This window comes from Python bivittatus, unplaced genomic scaffold, assembly GCF_059951505.1.
Source record: "Python bivittatus isolate LINGU-HERP-01145 unplaced genomic scaffold, Pbiv_v1 ctg000700_np1212, whole genome shotgun sequence".
Classification (NCBI taxonomy): Eukaryota; Metazoa; Chordata; class Lepidosauria; order Squamata; family Pythonidae; genus Python; species Python bivittatus.
In genome coordinates this window covers 32,982,654-33,003,073 of record NW_028277098.1, presented here as the reverse complement: position 1 = coordinate 33,003,073, position 20,420 = coordinate 32,982,654, and the positions used below count along the sequence as shown (strand labels likewise).

The following is a 20,420-nucleotide window of genomic DNA, read 5'->3' as shown; positions in this document are numbered from 1 at the left end:
TCCTGACAGCTCCATCAGAAACGGCTAGCAAAAGTGAGAGCTGGTGCAAAGGAGGAACAAGGAGTGCATCATCTGAACCTGGGCTGGCTGACATACCTGCAGTGTCAGAGAGGTAACTCATAGAAGTCTTTCAAACTTAATCCGTTCCTTTTCATTATGATTTTTGAAGTGATGGCAAAAGATTGATTTCCCCTGTATAAGAAGTGCCATCCATCTGACCCAACAGGACAGGGAATTCTTCAGTCTAGCAGATGCTGAAGATACCATGGCCAATACATTGGGTTTTTAGAAAATTACAAGGTCCTGTCATCCATGGCCACAGTATCATATTTACATCATCCTAAGCATCCATTATCTTGTTTATCACCGTGAGCTCAAGGGATACCTGTGCTAATCCATGGGGATATAATTATACAGCTCTTTGAAATAAGCTATTAAGTCTTTAAGGTTCTTTGCTCTTCCTCTCTCAGCCATTTCTAAAGAAATCTCATGCTTTTCACTGCAGTTGTGGAAGTCACAAGAACTAAATTTCCAGTTCATTCTAAATGCTCATTTCAAGTTTAAGAGTTGTATCTCCTCTGGCATTCAGATCAAGAGATTTAGCAGTCCAACATCACCAAGAAAAGTTGATGAAGTACATCTTGGCTGTGCAGAAATATTATTTGGTCTAATATATCTTTGTGTCTTGAGGCTAATTAAAATCTTTATGTGAAACTGCTTTGGCAGTTAAAAAAAATCTCAAGATCATAAATATTCCTAATTGATACAGAGCACAGCTGAAATGATATATTTTTCAAGAATAATCTGCTTTCCTTCTGTGACTGAGCAATTCTGCTCCTCAGATTTTAACTGTTGGTTTATGGTGCAGCCTTTAATTTACTCAGAATTCCACTGAGTTAAAAGGAGCTTATTCCTTGGCATGTGGCTATAGAAAGACAGCTGGAATTAGTCTTTACTGAAAAGCTCAAACACTGTATTCTCTGCAACATTCAGGGTCTATTACTGCATGCAGTTTTCTTCCTTGTATCCTTTGGCTTTGGCAGAAAGATTGAAACTAAGCCATTGAAGGAATGTCTCAAAGCTAGTCCAATATAGTCCAATATTTGTCTCTCTTTGGCAGACTATCTAACCCAAATAATATGATTTTGACTTAGCATCAGTAAATGATGATATAGGAAAGAAGGAACAATGTCAGAAGAGGCTGCTAACGAGACACGTTTTCCTTTGAAGACAGCAGCTTTAAGAGTATTTGATCTTCCACTCTCCTGGTATAATTCACTAATACAGGTAATGATTGCATTTCTTCTTTATAGCTTTTTGAAATGCCTAGTAATGTTTTGTTAATATATTTTATTAAGGTAATGTTTATATACATAGAAGTACTACGTTACTAGTTTTTATTATTATTGCATGGAAAATATGTTCCAATACTATTTTGCTAAGAACCACACCCTCCTTCCCTTCCATTCCCTCAGGGTTTTTTTTTAAATTATTCTTATTCTTATTCTTATTCTTCTTCTTATTATTATTATTATTGCTGCATTTCATGTAGCAGTAAAACTCATGGAATTTTTTTCTGATTGCTTTCTATATGGTGTTGATATCCTTCAGATTTTCTGTTGATTATGCCCTAATTAATACATTGATATAAAACTCTTGAAAGTTGACTTATTTATCGTCGTCTGTGAAATTAGGAATACATAAATTGCAGACATTTTTTGTTAGGGAGGCCTATTTGTATCCAAAATAGGTTATGGTAATGGTTATACTAAAAGAAGAAGCAGAAATAAAAAAATACAGTGTAATAGTTAAACATTATTTGCTGCAAGTTAGTGGTACACTAAATACAGATTCACTTGTGCTAATATACTACAGTGTGGAAGAGCAAATGTTTTATACCATTTGATTTAATGAGATGTTTAAATTGAGTAAAATAAAAATTAAAAAGGAATATGTCTACAGTCTCAAAAGACTTAAACTTCAGGTATGCAAAAATGCAGATTAGAAATATGACTCAAAAAGGTACAAATAATAATATTCACAATGCTATTTCCCAGCCCTAGACAAACCATGTACAGCAGTGTTGTCCAAACTTGGCCACTTTAAGATGAGTGGGGAAGCCCACTCATCTTAAAGTGGCCAAGTTTGGACAACACTGATGTACAGCAATAGAATGCTATGTGAGGATTGTTATTTACATGTAGAATTGCTACTCAGAGCATTGGAAATCCATATTATATTCAGCAGCCTAGCTTGCTTTGCAGAAAGGATCTTCTTGATCCATAAGCACAGTGTGTATGCATGTATTTTTGCTGCTGTTTTACTAGAGGTCAGCCCAATTCTTTGTGGTGATGTCAGGTATACTTTCCCCCCTGGTTACCTGGTGTGCAGGAGAAGGCATAGGAAAAGAGCCACAAGTCCTACATTTTTGGAGCTGGTAAGCAGAATAAAATGTCACTGTTTCATATATAGCAGTTTGGTGACCAAGCATATCCTAACACAATTTCTAATGGCCACATATCAATACTAATGGCAGATACTACGACTGATAGATTGATTATGTGCCATGAAGTCCATATCCACTCTTAATTATGACATACACAGATGTCCTCCAGTACAGTCTATTCCCAATCTGGGTTGGGTGAGGTCATTTATTGACACAGAGTTAAGTATCATCAGTATGCTGATGATACTCAGGTATACATCTCTGCTCTGGGCTACCCAAGTAATGCATTAGAGATGCTTTCCCAGTGCTGGAGGCTGTGTGGTTCTGGATAGAGAAGAACTGGCTTCGGCTCAACCCTGACAAGACCAAATGGCCATGGGTTTTAGGGCTCCCCTGATTCTAGTGGTTTTCCATCATTGATTCTGGATGGGGTAACATTACCCCAGGCAGAGTTGTTGTACAATCTGGGAGACCTCCTGGGCTCAGGGCTCCTGCTTGAGGAGCAACTACCAGCTGTGGCCAGGAAAGCCTTTGCACAATTACATCTTGTGCACCAATTGCACCCATTCCTAGATCAAGAGCCACTGCTGATAGTCACTCATGCCTTAGTCACCTCCTCATTGGACTATTGTAATGTGCTGTACATGGGGCTGCCCTTGAACAGCATTTGGAAGCATCAACTGATTTAGAATGTAGTGGCACATGAGGTATTGGGTGCTCCACAGTATACCCATGTAATACCTTTGCTATGTGAGCTGCAGTGGCTCCCAGCAGGCTTTTGGGGTGCAATTCAAAATACCGGTTGTCAACTTTGAAGCCCTACTTGGCATGGGACCAGATTACTTATAAGACCACCTTTGGCTGTTGATTTCTGCCCATCCCACCAGATTGGGCAGAGTAGGCATGCTCTGGTTCCCATGGGTAAAACTGTATAACTTGGCGATTCCTAGGAATCATGCCATCTCTATCATGGCACCTGTCTTGTGAAACAGCCTTCCCCCTGAGATATGGACAGCCCTGAGGCTGCTGGCCTTCCAGAAGGCCAAGAAGACCTGGTTATTCCCCATGGCACTGGGACTAGGGCATTAATGGAGCTCTGATATTGTTATTGAGATTTTTTAGGGACCTTGACTTTGACCTTTTTTTCTGTAATGGATTGTGAATTTAGTTTGCTTTTATTTTTGTTTGCCATCCTGAGTGCCTTTGGTAGATGGGCAGCTGTACAAATTTGATAAATAAATACATTTGATACAATGACATATTGCCCATGTAGTTTTGATCCATTTATTCACTTTACATATCAGTAAGAGCTTAACAGTGAGAATACTGCCAGCTTCCATTGATTGACTGATTACAGATACTTCTGTGTTATTTCTAATGTGCAACTCTGAACAACATATAAGGAAATGTACATTATATATAGAACATTACAATAGTTCAAAATTGTCAAATAACAATAAATACTTTTAACATAAATTCAAAATACTCATTATATTAAAAACTACAATATGTTATTATATCAAGCAGCCTGATTATCCCAACTCAGCTACATCTCCCATTCTTGCCTCAATCCCCCAAGACACATTTAAAAAGCCATGTTCTCAAAAACTTCCTGAATACTAGGAGTGAGGGTGCAGTTCTTATGTCTGATGGGAGGACATTCCACAGGAAGGATGCTCCTGCAGAAAACATTTGCCTCCAAGTCCCCTTTCACTCCATCTCATGTAGTGTGGGGACTTTCAGTAAGTAATCTCTACTTGATAAAACTCAGGATAGAGTATTGAGCGAGAATTTCCAAATTTTAGGCATCATGCCCCATTTTGATTTTTTTAGGGACTCTCATCCCTGTCACTTAAGCCAACCCTGCCATTTAATAAAACTCTCATAATTAAAACTGGAAATGCACAAAAATATTCATTTCTGCCTTTAATTAAAAAATAAGCAGAAATGTTTTTTCTTGTACCAGCAAATTCATGAGAATGTAATGTACCGTATTTTTCCGACTATAAGACAATACTTTTTTCTAAAATCCTTACCCTAAAAACTGAAGGGCATCTTATTCAAGGAAGTCAGCCGAGAATCGCATGGTTGCAAAACTGCCCATACTTTGTTTCTGCAGAGAGGCTTCCTCCTATTGCTAGCCTCCAATCACGAGTGAAATAGCTTGTCTCCCAAACAGACTTCCTCCAGTCACGAGCCTGATGTAACTGACGTCAGCTGATGCTGAACAAACCAATTAGGGGAAGGCTGTTTGCAGAGACAAGCTATCTGCAGTTTCACTCGTGATTGAATGTCATCAGTTATGCCAAAGAGCCTGGAAATAGAGCTGCAGAGAGACGGTTTGGACCCCCTCCCACCAAGTGTATCAGGTAAATGTTAACTAATTACTAAATAAAAATGTGTTCTGCACTATCTTTAAAATATTGATTTTTTAATTTTGGGTTGGAAGAGTGGGGGTCGTCTTGTACATGGGGGCGTCTTATAGATGAAAAAATACGGTAATATAAAAGGAGCAGAAATAAAATGTATTTGCATTCCCTCCCACATTCCTACAGGCCACTCTGCCCTTGCAATCTTTCTACTGCATATGCACAGATGCCTACCGTATGGCCTTGCCTTCTTCCTATCCATCCCCCCATAACATTTACAGTGACTTTCCTCCCTCTTTCCCATCAGCCAGCCCACCCTGATCTTCCCATCACACACCCATCAATCTTCAGGGTGCTTCCTTCCTTCCCATTCTCCCTACCCACTTTTCAATCTTCCTGCCACACAGGAATCTTCATTGTTCCTCCTTCCTTCCTTCCCATCAGCATATCTATCCATGTCTTCGCAGTCCATTAGATTCTTCATTGAAAAATATAGTCTTTTTAAATTTCACATTTCTTTTCATGCAGATACACACACACACACACACCACTTTGAGAACCCTGGTGGTAGGTAGGCATTTGAAATTGCCTTTTTGGATTTGCTGGAAGTAATGAAGAAAGTAAAACATTTACTTCAAAATAATTACAAATGTACTCCTCTCAAGTTGAATGTAAGTGGAATTAATATACTTGCCAGATAGTTGTACAGCCTTGTTTCTAAAAATGCCTGTACTCTTTTTAAATTACAGTTTGATTTAAAATATGCTAAGGAATGTGAATTGAGGTTCATGTGTTGATGGAAGTGTTTATATTATTGGCTATAGAATTCATATTTAACATGTGAATCTAATATGCTTATAAAAGTCAGTTATTTATGGTTCTGCACAAATGTAATGTAACTTTTTTTTTTAACTATTTGTTTTAAGGTTAAAATCTCACCAGGGCTAAAGAAACTGTTTGTCATAACAGCAGTGAGTGCAGTAACTGTGCTTTTTCTTGCCCATCATTTCAAAAGAAAACGTGGGAAGAAAACCAGGAAAATATCTCCATGGGAATCAGGCCATCTGATGTTCGATTATGCAAAAACATTTGGGTCAGAGAAAAGTAGGTGGCATTTTCTCTACAGAAAGCTAATATTCAAAGAGAGTTATCTGATAGAGATTTATTCGGGAGTAAGCCTTATTGAACTGAGTGAGACTTCATTTCAAAGAAGCATCATAGATCTATACTGCATAGCTTACATTTACATGGAAGCAAGTGTAGCTGAATAAGTAGAGCGTAGTCCTAAGGGATCATGTGAGACTGGAATGAAATGTATCGGATTATACATGGAATGTAAAATAATTTTATTATTTCAGTCTCGTATAATCTTCAGCCCTACAAAGTAGACGAGACTAAGAAACCAATGGCATATAGATCAGGACTACTTTTATTGTAACAGCTGTAGTAACAAAATCTTGCAAGTCTGAATGTGCTTCCTCCCCTCAATTTAACTTTGTGTGAACTATGGAGGGTCTTGTCTGAGATGTTTTTTCAAGTTTCTTTCTTGTTCTGGGTTCAAGCCCTGCTTATCTGACTATTGCCTTGGCAGTGGCTCTTCCTCCTATTCTTCAGGGCCATTCCCTTTGTCCTCCACATAATCTTATCTTCAATTGAATTTGCTTCCATATAATTCTAGCTACATTGTAATATATGCTGATGAATTAGATACTGTGCATCCAGTGGTGGTTTCATTTCACATCCTCAAATCATGTAATGTACAAAATGTGCACAACTCCCTGCAGAAAACAACAGACAAAAGCAAAATGGTCAATGCTCACATATATAATATCTCATTATCCATATACATTTATTTCTAAAATAACATTTATTTTAAGATTTTTCTAAACTCTTTTTCCTTAGTTAATGGAAAAAAAGATGCACATAGATTTACACTATTAATCATCTTCTTTACCTCCTCAGATTCCAGTTGTTCCAGCAGCAAACAAAACCTAACACTTTCACTGACTTCCATCAAAGAAAAAGGTTTTCAATCTCACATCAACGTAAATGGTGATCTCTTCAATAAATATTCTGGTTCAGTGCAGAGTTTGGCCTCAGTAAGTGCAATATATTGAGAACTATTATATGTATTTTATGAATAAACAACTGATGATCATTTTCTTTGTCTTCAGGAACCCTTTAAAAAAAGCAAATATTCACATACTTCTCTTTTTTGGAAAACTTTTCACTGAAAATAGCGTATTAATATTTCCAAATAAATTGTTACCTCTTTTCCTAGAATATGGAAATCAGTTATCCATGGGCCCACAATTATCTGTTACTTCCTCATTTTCCGTTTTATACATGTTCTTCCTCCTCGTAGTATTTGTCCCCATGGTTGCAGGGACCACTTATTTTTGCACTGCTCTCACCCAGTCCTTATAGGATAGCTTAACAATGCATGATGTGACAAAGAGTTATTGTTTCTTGGTCAGTTTGTCACAGAGCCTGACATTGATTTGGCCAAGAGGGAGTGACTGACCCAATGTCACCCACTTGGCTTCTGAAGACTAGAAACTCTAATCGCTACATCACACTCCCTCTGCCTCTGATACTTCTGTAATATACAATTTAAAAAAAAAGTTAAAGAGAAAACTTTTTGCCATCTACCGTACATGTTGGCGCTGTTGTGCCAAACTTCACCACAGACAGCCATTGTGTTGGCGATGGATGGGGACAGGAAGAGATCTGTGCAAGAGATCATTACAATTGTGAGGTTGATGCTACCCACATATATGAGCAGTGAACAGACAAGGAATGGAAAGAAAGTATTAGAAGAGGGTAGAATGAGATTTTTCCAGGTTTTGGAAATTGGGTAGGTAATAGAAAGGAGATATTTGTTTCTAGACAGAAATAAATTGTTCATGAAACCAAAGGGTAAGATAGAACTACTAGAAATATATTGTTATACTTCCCTTGACTTACATGCACATTTTTTTTTAATTAGGTCCACAGTGCCACCTCTTGTCCTAGTTGTGTTTGTGTGAATTCTAATTCTTGGGATAAAACAGATGAAGATAATATGAAGCTAGTCAATATTCCAGTAACTACTCCAGAAAATTTATACTTGATGGGTAAATATATAATATTTTGGCATTATTACTAGAAATACATTATAACAAAATAAAATAAGTAGAGTTTAAAACATTTCACCATTCAGTGCAAATGATGATATGCTGTTGTAAAGAATAATTAGCATTCTCTTTTAAAAAAAGATATGGTTGCATTGCTTTTTAATAGATGTTGTCTAAAAGTATGACATGCAGATTCACAAAATGCTTTCTTATTGAATCTCAAAAGATTGATTGACTGATTATGTGCCATCAAGTTAGTGTCCACTCTTAGCGACCACATAGATAGATTTTGTCCATGATGATCTATCCCTAACCTGGTCTTTCATGTCTTTTAACTCATCGCTACTGTAACTGAGACCATTCCACCTTGCTGCTGGTTGTCCTCTTCTCTTTCCTTCCACCTTTCCCAGCATTAGAGATTTCTCCAGAGAGCTAGGTCTTTGCATAATGTGTCCGAAGTAGGATCATTTGAACCTGGTCATTTGTGCCCCTAGTGAGAACTCTAGCTTGATTTGTTCAGTGATTCATTTATTTGTTTTCTTGGCTGTCCACAATATTCTCAGGAGTCTTCTCCAACACCAAAGTTCAAAAGCATCCAAACTCTTCCTATCCTGCTTCTTCAAAGTCCAACTTTCACTTCCATAGAGTGTCACAGAGAACATCATTGCTTGCACTAGTCTGATCTTTGTAGGTATAGACACGTCATGGCATCTGAATATCTTTTCCAAGGCCTTCATGGCTGCTCTATCAAGTGCTGGTCTGCAGCGTATTTCTTGACTGCTTGTTCCTTTACTGTTGATGATTGATCCTAAAAGGCAGAAGTTATCTACCACTTCAGTCTCTTCATTATCAGTTCTAAGGTTGGTTGCTGTACCTGTTGTCGTTGTTTTGGTCTTCTTTATATTTAATTTTTGTCTCATTTTTTCACTATGCTCCTTGACTTTTATTGCTAGACTTTGCAGATCCTTTGCATTTTCGCTATTAGAGTAGTATCATCAGCATAGCACAGGTTATTGATGTTTCTTTCTCCAATTTTAAAACCATGCTGATCTTTTTCCAATCCAGGTTCCCTTAATATATATTCACCATATATGTTGAATAAATAAGGGGAGAGTATAGAGCCTTGTCTCACTCCTTTGCCAACCTGGAGCCAGTCTGTTTCACTATGTTCTGTCCGTACTGTGGCTTCCTGACCTGTATATAGGTTTCTCATGAGAACAATGAGATGTTCTGGGATTCCCAGATTTTTCTAAGCACATTCAATGACATGATTGACACAATTGAAGGCCTTTCTATAATCAGCGAAGCACATACTGACTTCTTTTTGGTATTCTTTGGCTTTCAATGATGTCTTGTGTTCCTCAGCCTTTTCTAAAGCTAGCTTGAATATCTGCCATCTCTTTTTCCATGTAGGACTCTAATATGCATTGGATGATCCTAAGCATTATTTTGCTAGTATGTGAAATCTCATAAGAGTTGTCATAAAATATAATTCTTTGTTAAACTGATGAAGTATATCATGACATTCTCTTTAGCAAACTAATTAAGTACTGCTATATCTATGAGGTAGATCCACAGCTGGTGTCAAGCTTCAGCTGGAGGCTAGACTGGAACCCTTAGGTAAACTCAAAACAAAATCCAAGAACTGAGAAGAAATAATCTTATTGAAGGAAGTTGATAACCAAGGCCAAACGAATTTCAGCATCTGTAGCTAATCATAAACTAGCCTTATTTATAAGGACAATTTTCAGATCTTATGTTTAGTTTTTTGTCCCATCCTACAACATTCAGGCTTGGTTTCGTCTGGTTTCTCACTTGATTGTGTAAGAATGAACTCTCCCATTTGTCTTGAAAAGCATACTCAGAGTGATCATTAATGGTTCCTCCTCAAATTGTACTGAAGTGTTGAGTGGGACACCACAGGATTCAATTCTAGGTCTTCTACTTTTCAACATTTTCTTTAACGATTTGGACAAAGAAGTGAAGGGAATGTTTATAAACTTTCATATAATACAATGTTGGGTGACATGGCTAATACGCTGGAAGACATAGGTTAAATTCAAAATGATTTTGTTAGGTTAAAGAAATCAGTTGAAAATAAGAAATTTAACTGAAGTAAATGCAGAATGTTTCAATTCGGAAAACAAAATCAAATGCACTGACATAGATGGGAACTACCTGGTTTGATAGTACTTATGAAAAGAAGCATGGAATAATAGTTGATAACAAGCTGTTTTAAGCTGTATTCTCAGATATAGTTTCCAAATCTCAAGAAGCAATACTTTGACTATATTCTGCAAGCATCAGCACCTACCATGAGTATTGCATCCAGTTCTGGGCTTCACACTAAGAAGAATTCAGGCAGACTGACTCAACTGTAGAGAAAAATATTATTAGGCAACTGGAAACAGAGACTGAACGAATCTGTTGATCAAGTTTGATCTTGAGAAGAGAAGACTGATGGGAGACATGATAGCATTCTTCAAATCCCTGAATTAGTTTAGGTTGGATTATTGCACAAAGCAAAAGGTTGGACCCTGTGGGCTTCATGGCCCCATTCAACTTTATGGTTCTATGCATATGACGTATTTATTCTTAAAACAACTCAGTGTGATGGAACCCAAAGCCATCTAATTGACCCTTTTGACTATGCTTACTGGGATGTTAAGGGTTGTATTCCCAGCACATCTTCAGGAAAATAAACTGGGGAGGGGGGAGAGCTAATTGAATCCAAATCTCATGTGGGATTTAGAAGTTTGACACTCTCTCTCAGGGCTTCCTGTCCTGTATGTGTAGTACAGTGTGCTTATAATTAATGAAGAGGTGATTCATACCTACAGATAAAACAAAGGAAATGTGTGATACAAGGAAACATTACAATTCTTTCAGGAATGGAGTTATTTGAAGAAGCACTGCGCCGATGGGAACAGGCATTGACTTTTCGTAATAGACAAGTTGAAGATGAAGCCAGCTATAGTGCCATCAAACTTGGAGCAGGTGATGCTATTGCAGAAGAACATATAGAGGTGAGAAGGTGTCAGCAAAATTTGCTATTTTATGAGGTTAGTTTATGCAGTTTTTTGGGGGGAGGGGGGACATTTAAAGTATATTCCACTTTCCACTGAAGACATTGAGAGAGCCAGATTTGTATCTGCAATTTGAGTCAATGCTCTCCCAGCCATATGTTGCTTACTGTATATTGTCATTCTTCCTCAATACCAAATGACAATGAACTATTTGTTATAATTTTAACCTCAGAAATATTTAAAAAATTATATATACCAAATCTTGTATTAATTTTGATGCACATAGCAGTTTTTAAGTATTAAAAAAAAAACTACATGTAAACTCACAGAGGAAAAAAAATTAAACATTTCATTGCTTTAAGGACAAACATTTTGGGTTTCCAGCCTGATGTATTCTTTACTTAGCTTTTGTGCTAAGTAATACATTTATTATATATGGAAGCCCTGTGAGCTCAAATGGAAATTTTTTGTGCATATATGAGGGCTGAACCATTTACATTTTTTTCCTGAAGGATACATCTAGAAGTAAATACGCTGGTATTGTCTAATTTGACTGGGTTAATAACGTAATTGCTGCTTTATGTAATTCTTCCGATCCTGCTGTTCTTGCCTATCATGTTGCATAAATAATCACCACAGTAAATTAATCAACTGAGCATCTCAGCATTTCCATTAGCTTCTTAAAATATTAGCTTATATCTTGCAATTTCTATTTACAGGATATCATTAGTGCAGAGTTTATCCATAAGCTTGAATTTTTGCTCCAGAGAGCTTATCGCCTTCAGGAAGAATTTGAAGCCTCCCTTGGAACATCTGACCCAGCTTCCTTTGCCAATGATGCTAGTGAGTTTTCTTGTTTATTAAGTTTCCATATTTCCTGACACAGTACAGAAACACAGTACACACAGCTGGGATAATGGTAAATGAATTACTTGTATTTTGATTTCTTACTTTTGCATAAACAGAAACAGAGCTGGTTTTATTCCCATAATCATGAAAGTAAGCATAAGAAATATTTGGAGTAATTTGTTTTACAGATATATGCAGATAAAATCCAGATGTTTGCTAGCCAATGAGTTACCTTGGTTCTCTTGTATTTAGGTCGTGACTGATCAGATGTAAAATTGAGTATAAAACATTTGATGGGTTCTTGAGTATGATGCAGTATATTGTTAGCAAACCATGATAAGACTTGACTGAATGCTGTTGTTGTCTTTTTAGAAAAATGAATTACTATATTGATTCCAGTTTGTTCCTGGGAAATTTGCTTTTCAAATAGTCATCCTGTTTAATTGAGGCCAATCGTTAGAGGTTTTAGCAGGTGGTAACACCTTGCTGATCTTACCTGGGCTTGGAAACTCTGTAGAATTGGACCTGATTAGTATTTCTATGGGAGACCATCAGGGATTACCTGGGCTATAGGTTAGATTTGGAACTTGAATCAACATCCCACAAGAAGTCAATGGCAAGTCACTTCTGTTTTGTAGCCAAGAAAACAATATGAGCATGTTCATAAAGTCACCAGGACTTGAGTTCAAGTGGAAGGAGACTTTATCTAGTTATCGGAGGCAGTAGATAATTTCATAAAACTATGAAACCTTAGTTTTGACAAACTGGCAACCAGAGGGTTACTTAGAATTGGTTATAAATATACCAAGCAACTCACCCCTGTGAAATGCAAGTCATGTTTTTTCTAAAACCAAATTATAACTCTGAAGTAAGAAAGCCACTAGAGGTCAGAACTCTTATTATTTTGATGTGCCATTTGAATGTACTTCCTTGGATACAGTACCTTTAAATTTAGTTTTCTAGTACCTTCTAGAGTAGCTCAGGAAGGACCCTGGGTGTCTGATCTCATGCTATAAATGATACTATTATATGTTACAATTGATGCACATATCCAATGTTCAACATCAGTTCCTTTTTAAAGTTTTCTTTCCTGTCAGGTCAGTAGCTTCTACTATTTTCAAAGACTTGAATAAATTTCACAGTATGTCTGAGATATAATTAGAAGAAAAATTATATTACAAATTATTGTTTAAAAAAGAAACAGCATATTAACATTTTTTACACTTTTTTTATCATGGCTATATAAATTGGTGGTCCCAGGGATGAAAAATTCAACTTCTTGTTGCAGCTACTTCTCAACAGTATATAGAAAAAAGTTGAAGGCTTTTTAATAGGTTGTATCTAACATGACCTTTTGTAATACTTGTCATAGCTGATGTTTTAATTACTTTATTCCTATTTGCTATGGACACACAAAGTTGCCAAATGTAGGTCTTGGGTGAACCCAGAGGACACCCTCGTCCAACTGTCTGGAGAGGGACCTTTTTTAGTTTCTACTATTGCTCCTATATAGGGATAAATCTACAATCTTCTATATTCATCACAAGCTCCAAAGAGGACAGATTCATATTCATTCTCCTGAGTTCTTTGGTATATTATTGTTCACTGCTCTCCTTGGTGGGACAGGGTCTGTGGCGAGACTACAAAAAAGAACCTCTATCAAGAAGTGTATTCCTCAATAGCTCACATAATCTAATGAAGATGGCAGAGAAATGAAAAGGTGGTTCATAAATGCATAGGATTGGCATGCTTCTGGCTTATGTTTACTCCGTGGTCTACCAGGACATCCAGATACTTCTCACAAATACTACTGTTGAGCCAGATATTTAATATATTTCTATCCTACTGCACTCAAAAAGACTCTTGATGGCTTACACTGAATGTAAAAAACCAATTAAAGTAGAAGTTAAAGATGGCATTATAAAATCAGGAGAAGGCTCTCCAAAACAACTCCATCTTTAGTAGCTTATTTCATACTCCCTATCTTGAAGTTGGGCATCTTGTTTTTGGTACTAAGTGCAGAACTTTGCATTTCTTGCCATTGGACAAGAAATGCCATTGTTGGGAAGGGCCCAAGATTCAAATCTATCAAGAACTTTTTGAAACGTGAGCCTGTTTTCTGATGTGTTCATATCCCCCCACCCCCCAAAGCTTTGTATTGTCTACACATTTGATGACATCATTTATTAAAATGCTGAAAAGGACTGGGCCCAGGACAGAACTGCATACCTGCCTTCAAGTAGACACAGACCCACTAAGAACCCACAAACCCACACACTGGATATGGTTATTCAACCAATTGTAAATCCATCTGATAGTGAGACAATCCATCCTACATTGTTCTATTTTATCAAGAAGGAGTCTATGATCAACTTGATCAAATGCCTTGCTGAAGTTGAACTAAACTACAACTAAAGCATTCCATTGGTCCACTAATCTATTCACTTTATAAAAAGAAAGAATAAGACTTGTCTGGCACAAACTGTTTTTAACAAACCCATGTTGGCATCACATTGCTATATCTCACAATATTAGCTCTTCTCCCATCTTCTGGCATTTCCCCTGTATTCCAGAAGTTCTCAAAGATTACAGTCAGTGATTCTGATAGCACATCCGCCAGTTCTGTTAACAGCTTGGGATATAATCCAACTGGACTAGGAGACTTGAATATGATTCAAAGCAGCTAGGTGTTCTTTCACCAATTAGTTACCTATTTTGACCTGCAAGTCTCTTCTGCCCCCCATTCCCTGCAATGGTGTAGCTTCTGACAGGTTGGACCACTTTTTCCTTTTGTGAAAGGACAGATGCAAAATAGGAATGAAGCATTTCAGCTTTGTCCCTGTTGCCCATCATCATCTTGCATCTTCTCCAACCGGCAGGCCCACTGCTTCCTTTACTTTCCTCTTGTTTTGCATGTATCCAAATAATGCCTTTTTTCTTTTTTTTGTGGATATTTTTGGTGTTGATTGCAAGTCTGAGATCTTTCTGAGTCTTAGCCTTCCTGACCCTGTCCCTACAGATTTGGGCTATTCCCTGATAATCTGTTTTAGTTATATGTTGTTTCTATTTTAAAAACTTGTCCTTTTTGTTTCTCATGTTGTCAAAGAGCTCTTTATGCAACTACACCAGATTTACCAGGTGTCTCCCATTTTTCTTTCTCTGATATTGTTTGTGGCTGGGCTTCATTTATTTCATTTTTCAGGATTTCTCAACTCTCCTAAACTTTTTTTGCCCTCAGGATTTCCATCCATGGAATCCTTCCTAGTTTTTGTCCCTTAGCTTATTGAAGTCAGCTCCCTTGAAATCTAGTACTCTCATCTGATTGCCTTTAGTTTTCCTTGACTGCAGTATAGTGAATTGTAAAATTGCATGGTCAACCTCTCCCAAGGTTCCTACAACTTCTACTTCTTTAACCATTTATTCCCTGTTAACTAGTATTAATACAAATATCATGTATGTATTTGTAGCTTAGCTCAAAAAAGAAAAGAAAAATGATGGATTTAATGTGGGAAACATTATATACGTATGTTTTCCCTAGAAACCAGAGACATCTGATGTATTGCCAGGACTAAATATCTAGTTTGACTTGCTCAATTAATTTTGTCTTTTGGATCCATATCTCTGTCTCCACTATCAGCATATGACTAATAAGATTTTCAAAGCAATTTGTCTCCTAATATGGGAAATCTGCTGTTTCAAGGGAGAAAAATCAACACATTTAGATTATGTGTTTTCAGTAAGCTTTTTTTTTTTTCTATTGGTTTACTTTTTTCTCTATCACGTGAAATTTTAGGCTTGAATTATATATCTGACAGATTTCTCTCTTTGAATTCAAATGTGTATACAAGATATATATTAAATAAGAACCACAATCTCAACCCTATCAATCTGTTAGGTTCCATAGTTTATTTAACTGAATAGTTGAAGAACACAAGGCAAGAGCTAACAACAACTTTTTTGGCATTGCAAAATAGCTATATCCTGCCAAAAACAGCATAACCTCAGACACAATAATGAGAAGAAAACTTGGCAGGAAAGACTTAGTAATGTTGTAATAACACTAGGAGAATGGGGTCAGTAAGGCTAAAAATTTAAGACCTTCTGTTTTCTTATTCTCTTCTGTCTGAAGATTCAGCCAAATTGAACATGAACATCAATAGGGAATAGAATAGTTCTATGTGGATTTGGTTAGAACGGTGTTTTCAAACTTGACAACTTTAAGATGTGTGGACTTCAGCTCCCAGGATTCCCCAGCCAGTATGGGAGTTGAAGTCCACTCATCTTAAAGTTGCCAAGTTTGAAAAACACTGAGTTAGAAGAAAAAACGGCTATACGCAAGCAATATGTTCTTTTGGCAAAAGAGAGAGAGAAAAGAAAAAAAAAGATTATCCTAATTTTGCAGATTAAAATATTAACATTGTGTCAACAGAGAAGAAAAAGGGCAAAGCTTTTGTTTGCTTGTTTCCAATGCTAAATGCTGAGCTTGTCAGTTTTCTTGGCATAAGCAAATAGGGAGTTAAAGAAGAGATGGTATACAGTACATAAAAAGAATAACCAATTCTTTTAAAACTGTGCTGTCAATGTAGGTATTATTAAGAAAAAATATATAATCTGGTTGGCATGGTAGGAGAAAAAAAGTGATCCTTCCAGGTGAGGTTTCTCGGTGTGAACTGATAGCTGACCATTAGTTCCTCGTAAACAAAAATGTATTACTGCTTGAAAAGAAATGAAAATGCAGCCACTGGCATTATTAAAACCCTAGGCTGTGTTAGTGCCCCAGCTTGTATTTAGCAAGGAGAAGCATCATCTTCTGCAAATTCTTTTGGTTCACATTCTACTTTAGAGCAACCATTTACCCATCTCTAGGGCTGCCTAGCAGCAAACCCAATGAAACTTTGACTGATCTCGTTTTGGTTTAATGTCCATTTATAGATATGTGAAAGTGGCAACTGTCTCTGATTTCCCCACTTCAGCACCACATGCCATTCTTCCAACATACTTATATGGGTCAAGGTGTTCAGTACACTTGTTTGAAGCTTTATAATTTTCTGGATAATAGTAAAGTATTCAAATGAACAGGAATAAATTACAACTTAAACTGACTGTGGCTTTTTGTGGGACCCTTCCCCCGATGTTTAATATTGCAAGATATTTTTACTATTCTCAAGCTGTGAGAAATAGGTTACTTAGAACTGAATTAACACTTGAGTTTTATTTGGATTCCTTATTCAGAGCTTAGCTTCTCCAAAATCATTTGTGTCATTCATTGGCATTAGTCACAGCTTCAAGATAGGCATATGAGTTAAGCTATGCAAGATGACTCTACTGCCCCCCTCCTCACAATCAGGTGAAGAACTCCAGAGTTCTACTATCATATGGGGGTTTCCTGGTGTAGGAAATATTAATTATGAACTGCAAAGTGGTAGACTGTAAACTATTTTTTCAAACAGATGATATGAAGGACAAATCAATCTGTCAATCATTTGGAACAGAAATTAGAGTGCACTCTAGTCCCAGAGTTTTTTTTCTCTCTACTTCATTTTTTCATTTTTTCCTGCATTCACAAAAAGCAAGTTAATTGGCCATAGTTATTTAGTCACAACAGAAATATGCAGAGTGTTTTATGGCTAATTAAAAATACCTCCTGATAATGTAAATTGTAACAAAAACTAATACCAGAGAGAATGTCCAGAATTTCATCAATGTCACATCATTATCATTGCAAGTCAAGTAATTACGATAATAAGACCCTACCATGAAATTTACACAACCATTTCTAGCTGATTTGCTGCCAGAGTAATATTTCTGTATAGACTAAAAAATTGTTCTTATTAGGAACAAATAAATAGCAAAGTTTGTAAAAGAAGAATATTACCCAAAGATTTGTCTAAATGCCTTATGTAAGGGAAGTTCTGTTTATAAATGCAGAGACAGAGTTAGAGAGATAGAGATAGATGAGTGAAATATATTCTGTTAAGTCATATATGCACTGTTTATATTCTGTCAAAATTTGTTGAGGTCTGCCATTCTAAGGCACAATCTAAAATTGGAACCCCATCCAAACTGTAATGATTGTGATGTGTAGCTTCTTCTAAGCATTATTTTTTAAATGTTTGATCAATATACCAATACTATTGTTAGTAATGAATGAATTCATAGCCAATAAAATTAACTATTATTGACTCTTTTAATCCAAGTCTGTTGCTTGGATAAATATGATGGCCTTTGTTATCTATATTTGACCTAAGATTCTTCAGCATAGCCTCTGTGATTCATAGTAATTGGTTTTTTATTTTCACATTCTTTGGAACTTTTCAGAGTTTGATGGGAACTCTGGACCTCCAGCATACAACTCATGTCCCTAGGTTCAAATCCTGCTGCTCTCAGCTTCTTTCAATCACCAGTGTTAAGCATTTTGAAACATTTTTTCCAGCATGATTATTTATTAAGCCTTTTCATTTTTTGTTCTTTTCCTTCCTTTTTCTAGTGCAGTAATTCCTATGTCTTATTTATGCTTCTTTACATTATGAAGTTATGTCTGTATCGTTAAGGCTGCTTGTTGCAAGTCTAAAAGTTTTAAAGCTCCTATCTTCAGACTGGCACAGTTTCAGCTTACTTTACCTAGAAAGGGCTATGGGGTAGATTTTCCTATCAATGCATAATAGTTGTTTTGCTATCATCACAAGCTGCTTTTTAAACCAATGCGAATGTAATACATAGAATTTGGAAACATCTCTACTTAAGAGGTCTGCTGTGAGCACATTCCATGCTAGATTGGTGGTTTACCGAAATAAAAGAGTTACAGTGACATACAGTATTATCTACGTACCAGTACATCTCGTGGATCCTTCATATGGGCTTACTGCAAGGTAATTGGTATAGACTGGGTTTGGAACAGGGAGTGAGTTATCTTGAGGTCATATGGTATTAAATCAGTAATGGGTAATCTAGATTTTGAAATGCAGCATCTGATGCAAAGTTGTCATTGCCAGGTTTTAAATCTATCTGTTTCTTTTATAACCTTCTAAAAATATTTTACTTGTCTAAAGAAAGAAATTATGCTGAAAATAAGGAACCACCAATGTTTGTCTTGATAGTTATAGCTTTATTTAACTGTATAAGCCAAATGATATTTCAATTTATTAGACTTTAAGGTAAGTAGAGTTATTCTAATAATTTGTTAACTAATCAGAGAATAAAGTATTGCTAAATGGTTTCAAACTAGACATTATCAGGCGGCCATAATGCCCTACTAATTAAAACATAAAAAGCAGCTATCTTGAACAATGAGGTATATGTAATAGCCTCAACATTATTTCATTTATTAAATATATATAATATACAGTGAGAATATACAGTGAGTCATAAAAATATCAGTTTTAATTTAAAACTATAAAAAACACAAAAATATTCCTGAGAAATTTACCTTTATCAAAATAACATTGATATAAGTTCAAGGTAACCCTTCTCTTCCTCTCTGTTCCATCAGTTTCCATAATTTTAAATTAAAACTGATATTTTTATGACTCACTGTATATTTCCCTGTTTTACTGTGTCTACATCTGTACTGAAGGTAGGTATATATATTTAGCTTTTTGATCCAAAGCTAAATTTTGGTCTCAGCTGTCAACTTGAATGAGGAAAAAATGCACATTAACAGGGTATGGGAGACATAGTAAAGGGAAGTCTTAACGGAGCTAGACTAAACACATGAATGGAAACACAGGGGTTTTTTTTGTTTTACTTACATTAATTCTTGACTTTGTGATTCAACCTAATAGCAAATATAGTGTTTACTTATCTAAATCCTAATCTTTTGTATAATTGTTGGAATAAGTGAATAATACATTTTCCTCATCTTTTTCCACATCTAACGTTATAACATTTAAGGGAAAAAATAGCAACTGGACATAAATATTGCAATACTAATGTGTTTAATGAATCCACAGCTCTATTTAAGGTATGAAGTATACTTTTAATAAATCAGTGTTAAGGTCCTTACACACTACACACAATTGCCCAAGAAAAAATAGCAACAGGCCATTAATAGCAGCAGCACCTGCCCTCTGGAACAAGGTTCCCTGCAAGATCCAGATGGCCCCCACTCTGCTGTTGTTTAGAAGGGCAGTGAAGACTGGGCTCTTCACCCAGGCCTTTTTCAAGGGAGAGTAAGATCCCTCACTTCATCATGCTTGCCATGTTTTATCTTTATCTTTTATTGATTTATTGTAATTTCGTTGTTTGATTGTTGTGAGCCACCGAAAGCTGTTGAGAGTCAGGCAGCATACAAGCTTAATAAATAATAATAAGTAAAAATAAATCTTGCAATCCTTTAAAAAAAAAGGAATGATTTGCATGTATTCTCTTTTTTCCTATTGGGATCAAATTTTGCTTTATCTTGAACATTTTTAGAACTGCTATTTTTAAAAAATGTAGTTTCAACTCCTCGGACTCCGTAGCTGTAGTTCTGTTGCAATGACAAAGAATTAATTTAGCTTTTCTGAAGCCCCCTTATTATTCTGTAATATTCTGAATATCCTATTGTCTGTGCTTCTCTCTAGATAATGTTCTACTTCTGGTAGCTTCTGAAAATCTGGGTTTTTTATCTCTTCTT

The 20,420-nt window shown here is 36.2% G+C and overlaps 1 protein-coding gene and 1 long non-coding RNA gene across 5 annotated transcripts in view; one reads left to right on the top strand and one right to left on the bottom strand.

Annotated features, from left to right (window-relative positions):
• MIGA1 (mitoguardin 1) overlaps positions 1–20,420 on the top strand; it is a 42,242-nt gene continuing 21,822 nt past the window's right edge. Inside the window, exons 1-7 of one of the 2 annotated variants that reach the window (XM_025163835.2) lie at positions 1–112; positions 1,121–1,287; positions 5,742–5,919; positions 6,778–6,914; positions 7,805–7,931; positions 10,821–10,957; positions 11,677–11,800. In XM_025163835.2, the coding sequence (XP_025019603.1) occupies positions 1,189–1,287; positions 5,742–5,919; positions 6,778–6,914; positions 7,805–7,931; positions 10,821–10,957; positions 11,677–11,800 (802 nt within the window). In that variant the 5' untranslated portion in view covers positions 1–112; positions 1,121–1,188. The remainder of the gene's footprint in view (positions 113–1,120; positions 1,288–5,741; positions 5,920–6,777; positions 6,915–7,804; positions 7,932–10,820; positions 10,958–11,676; positions 11,801–20,420) is intronic. The other variant, XM_088153657.1, reaches the window with a different exon arrangement.
• LOC112540147 (uncharacterized) overlaps positions 5,913–20,420 on the bottom strand; it is a 40,047-nt gene continuing 25,539 nt past the window's right edge. The window contains exons 4-7 of one of the 3 annotated variants that reach the window (XR_015798402.1): positions 10,246–10,306; positions 7,473–7,545; positions 6,770–6,994; positions 5,913–6,593 (exon numbers count right to left, since the gene is read on the bottom strand). This is a non-coding gene — a long non-coding RNA (uncharacterized LOC112540147). The remainder of the gene's footprint in view (positions 6,594–6,769; positions 6,995–7,472; positions 7,546–10,245; positions 10,307–20,420) is intronic. The other 2 variants (XR_015798401.1, XR_015798400.1) reach the window with 2 other exon arrangements.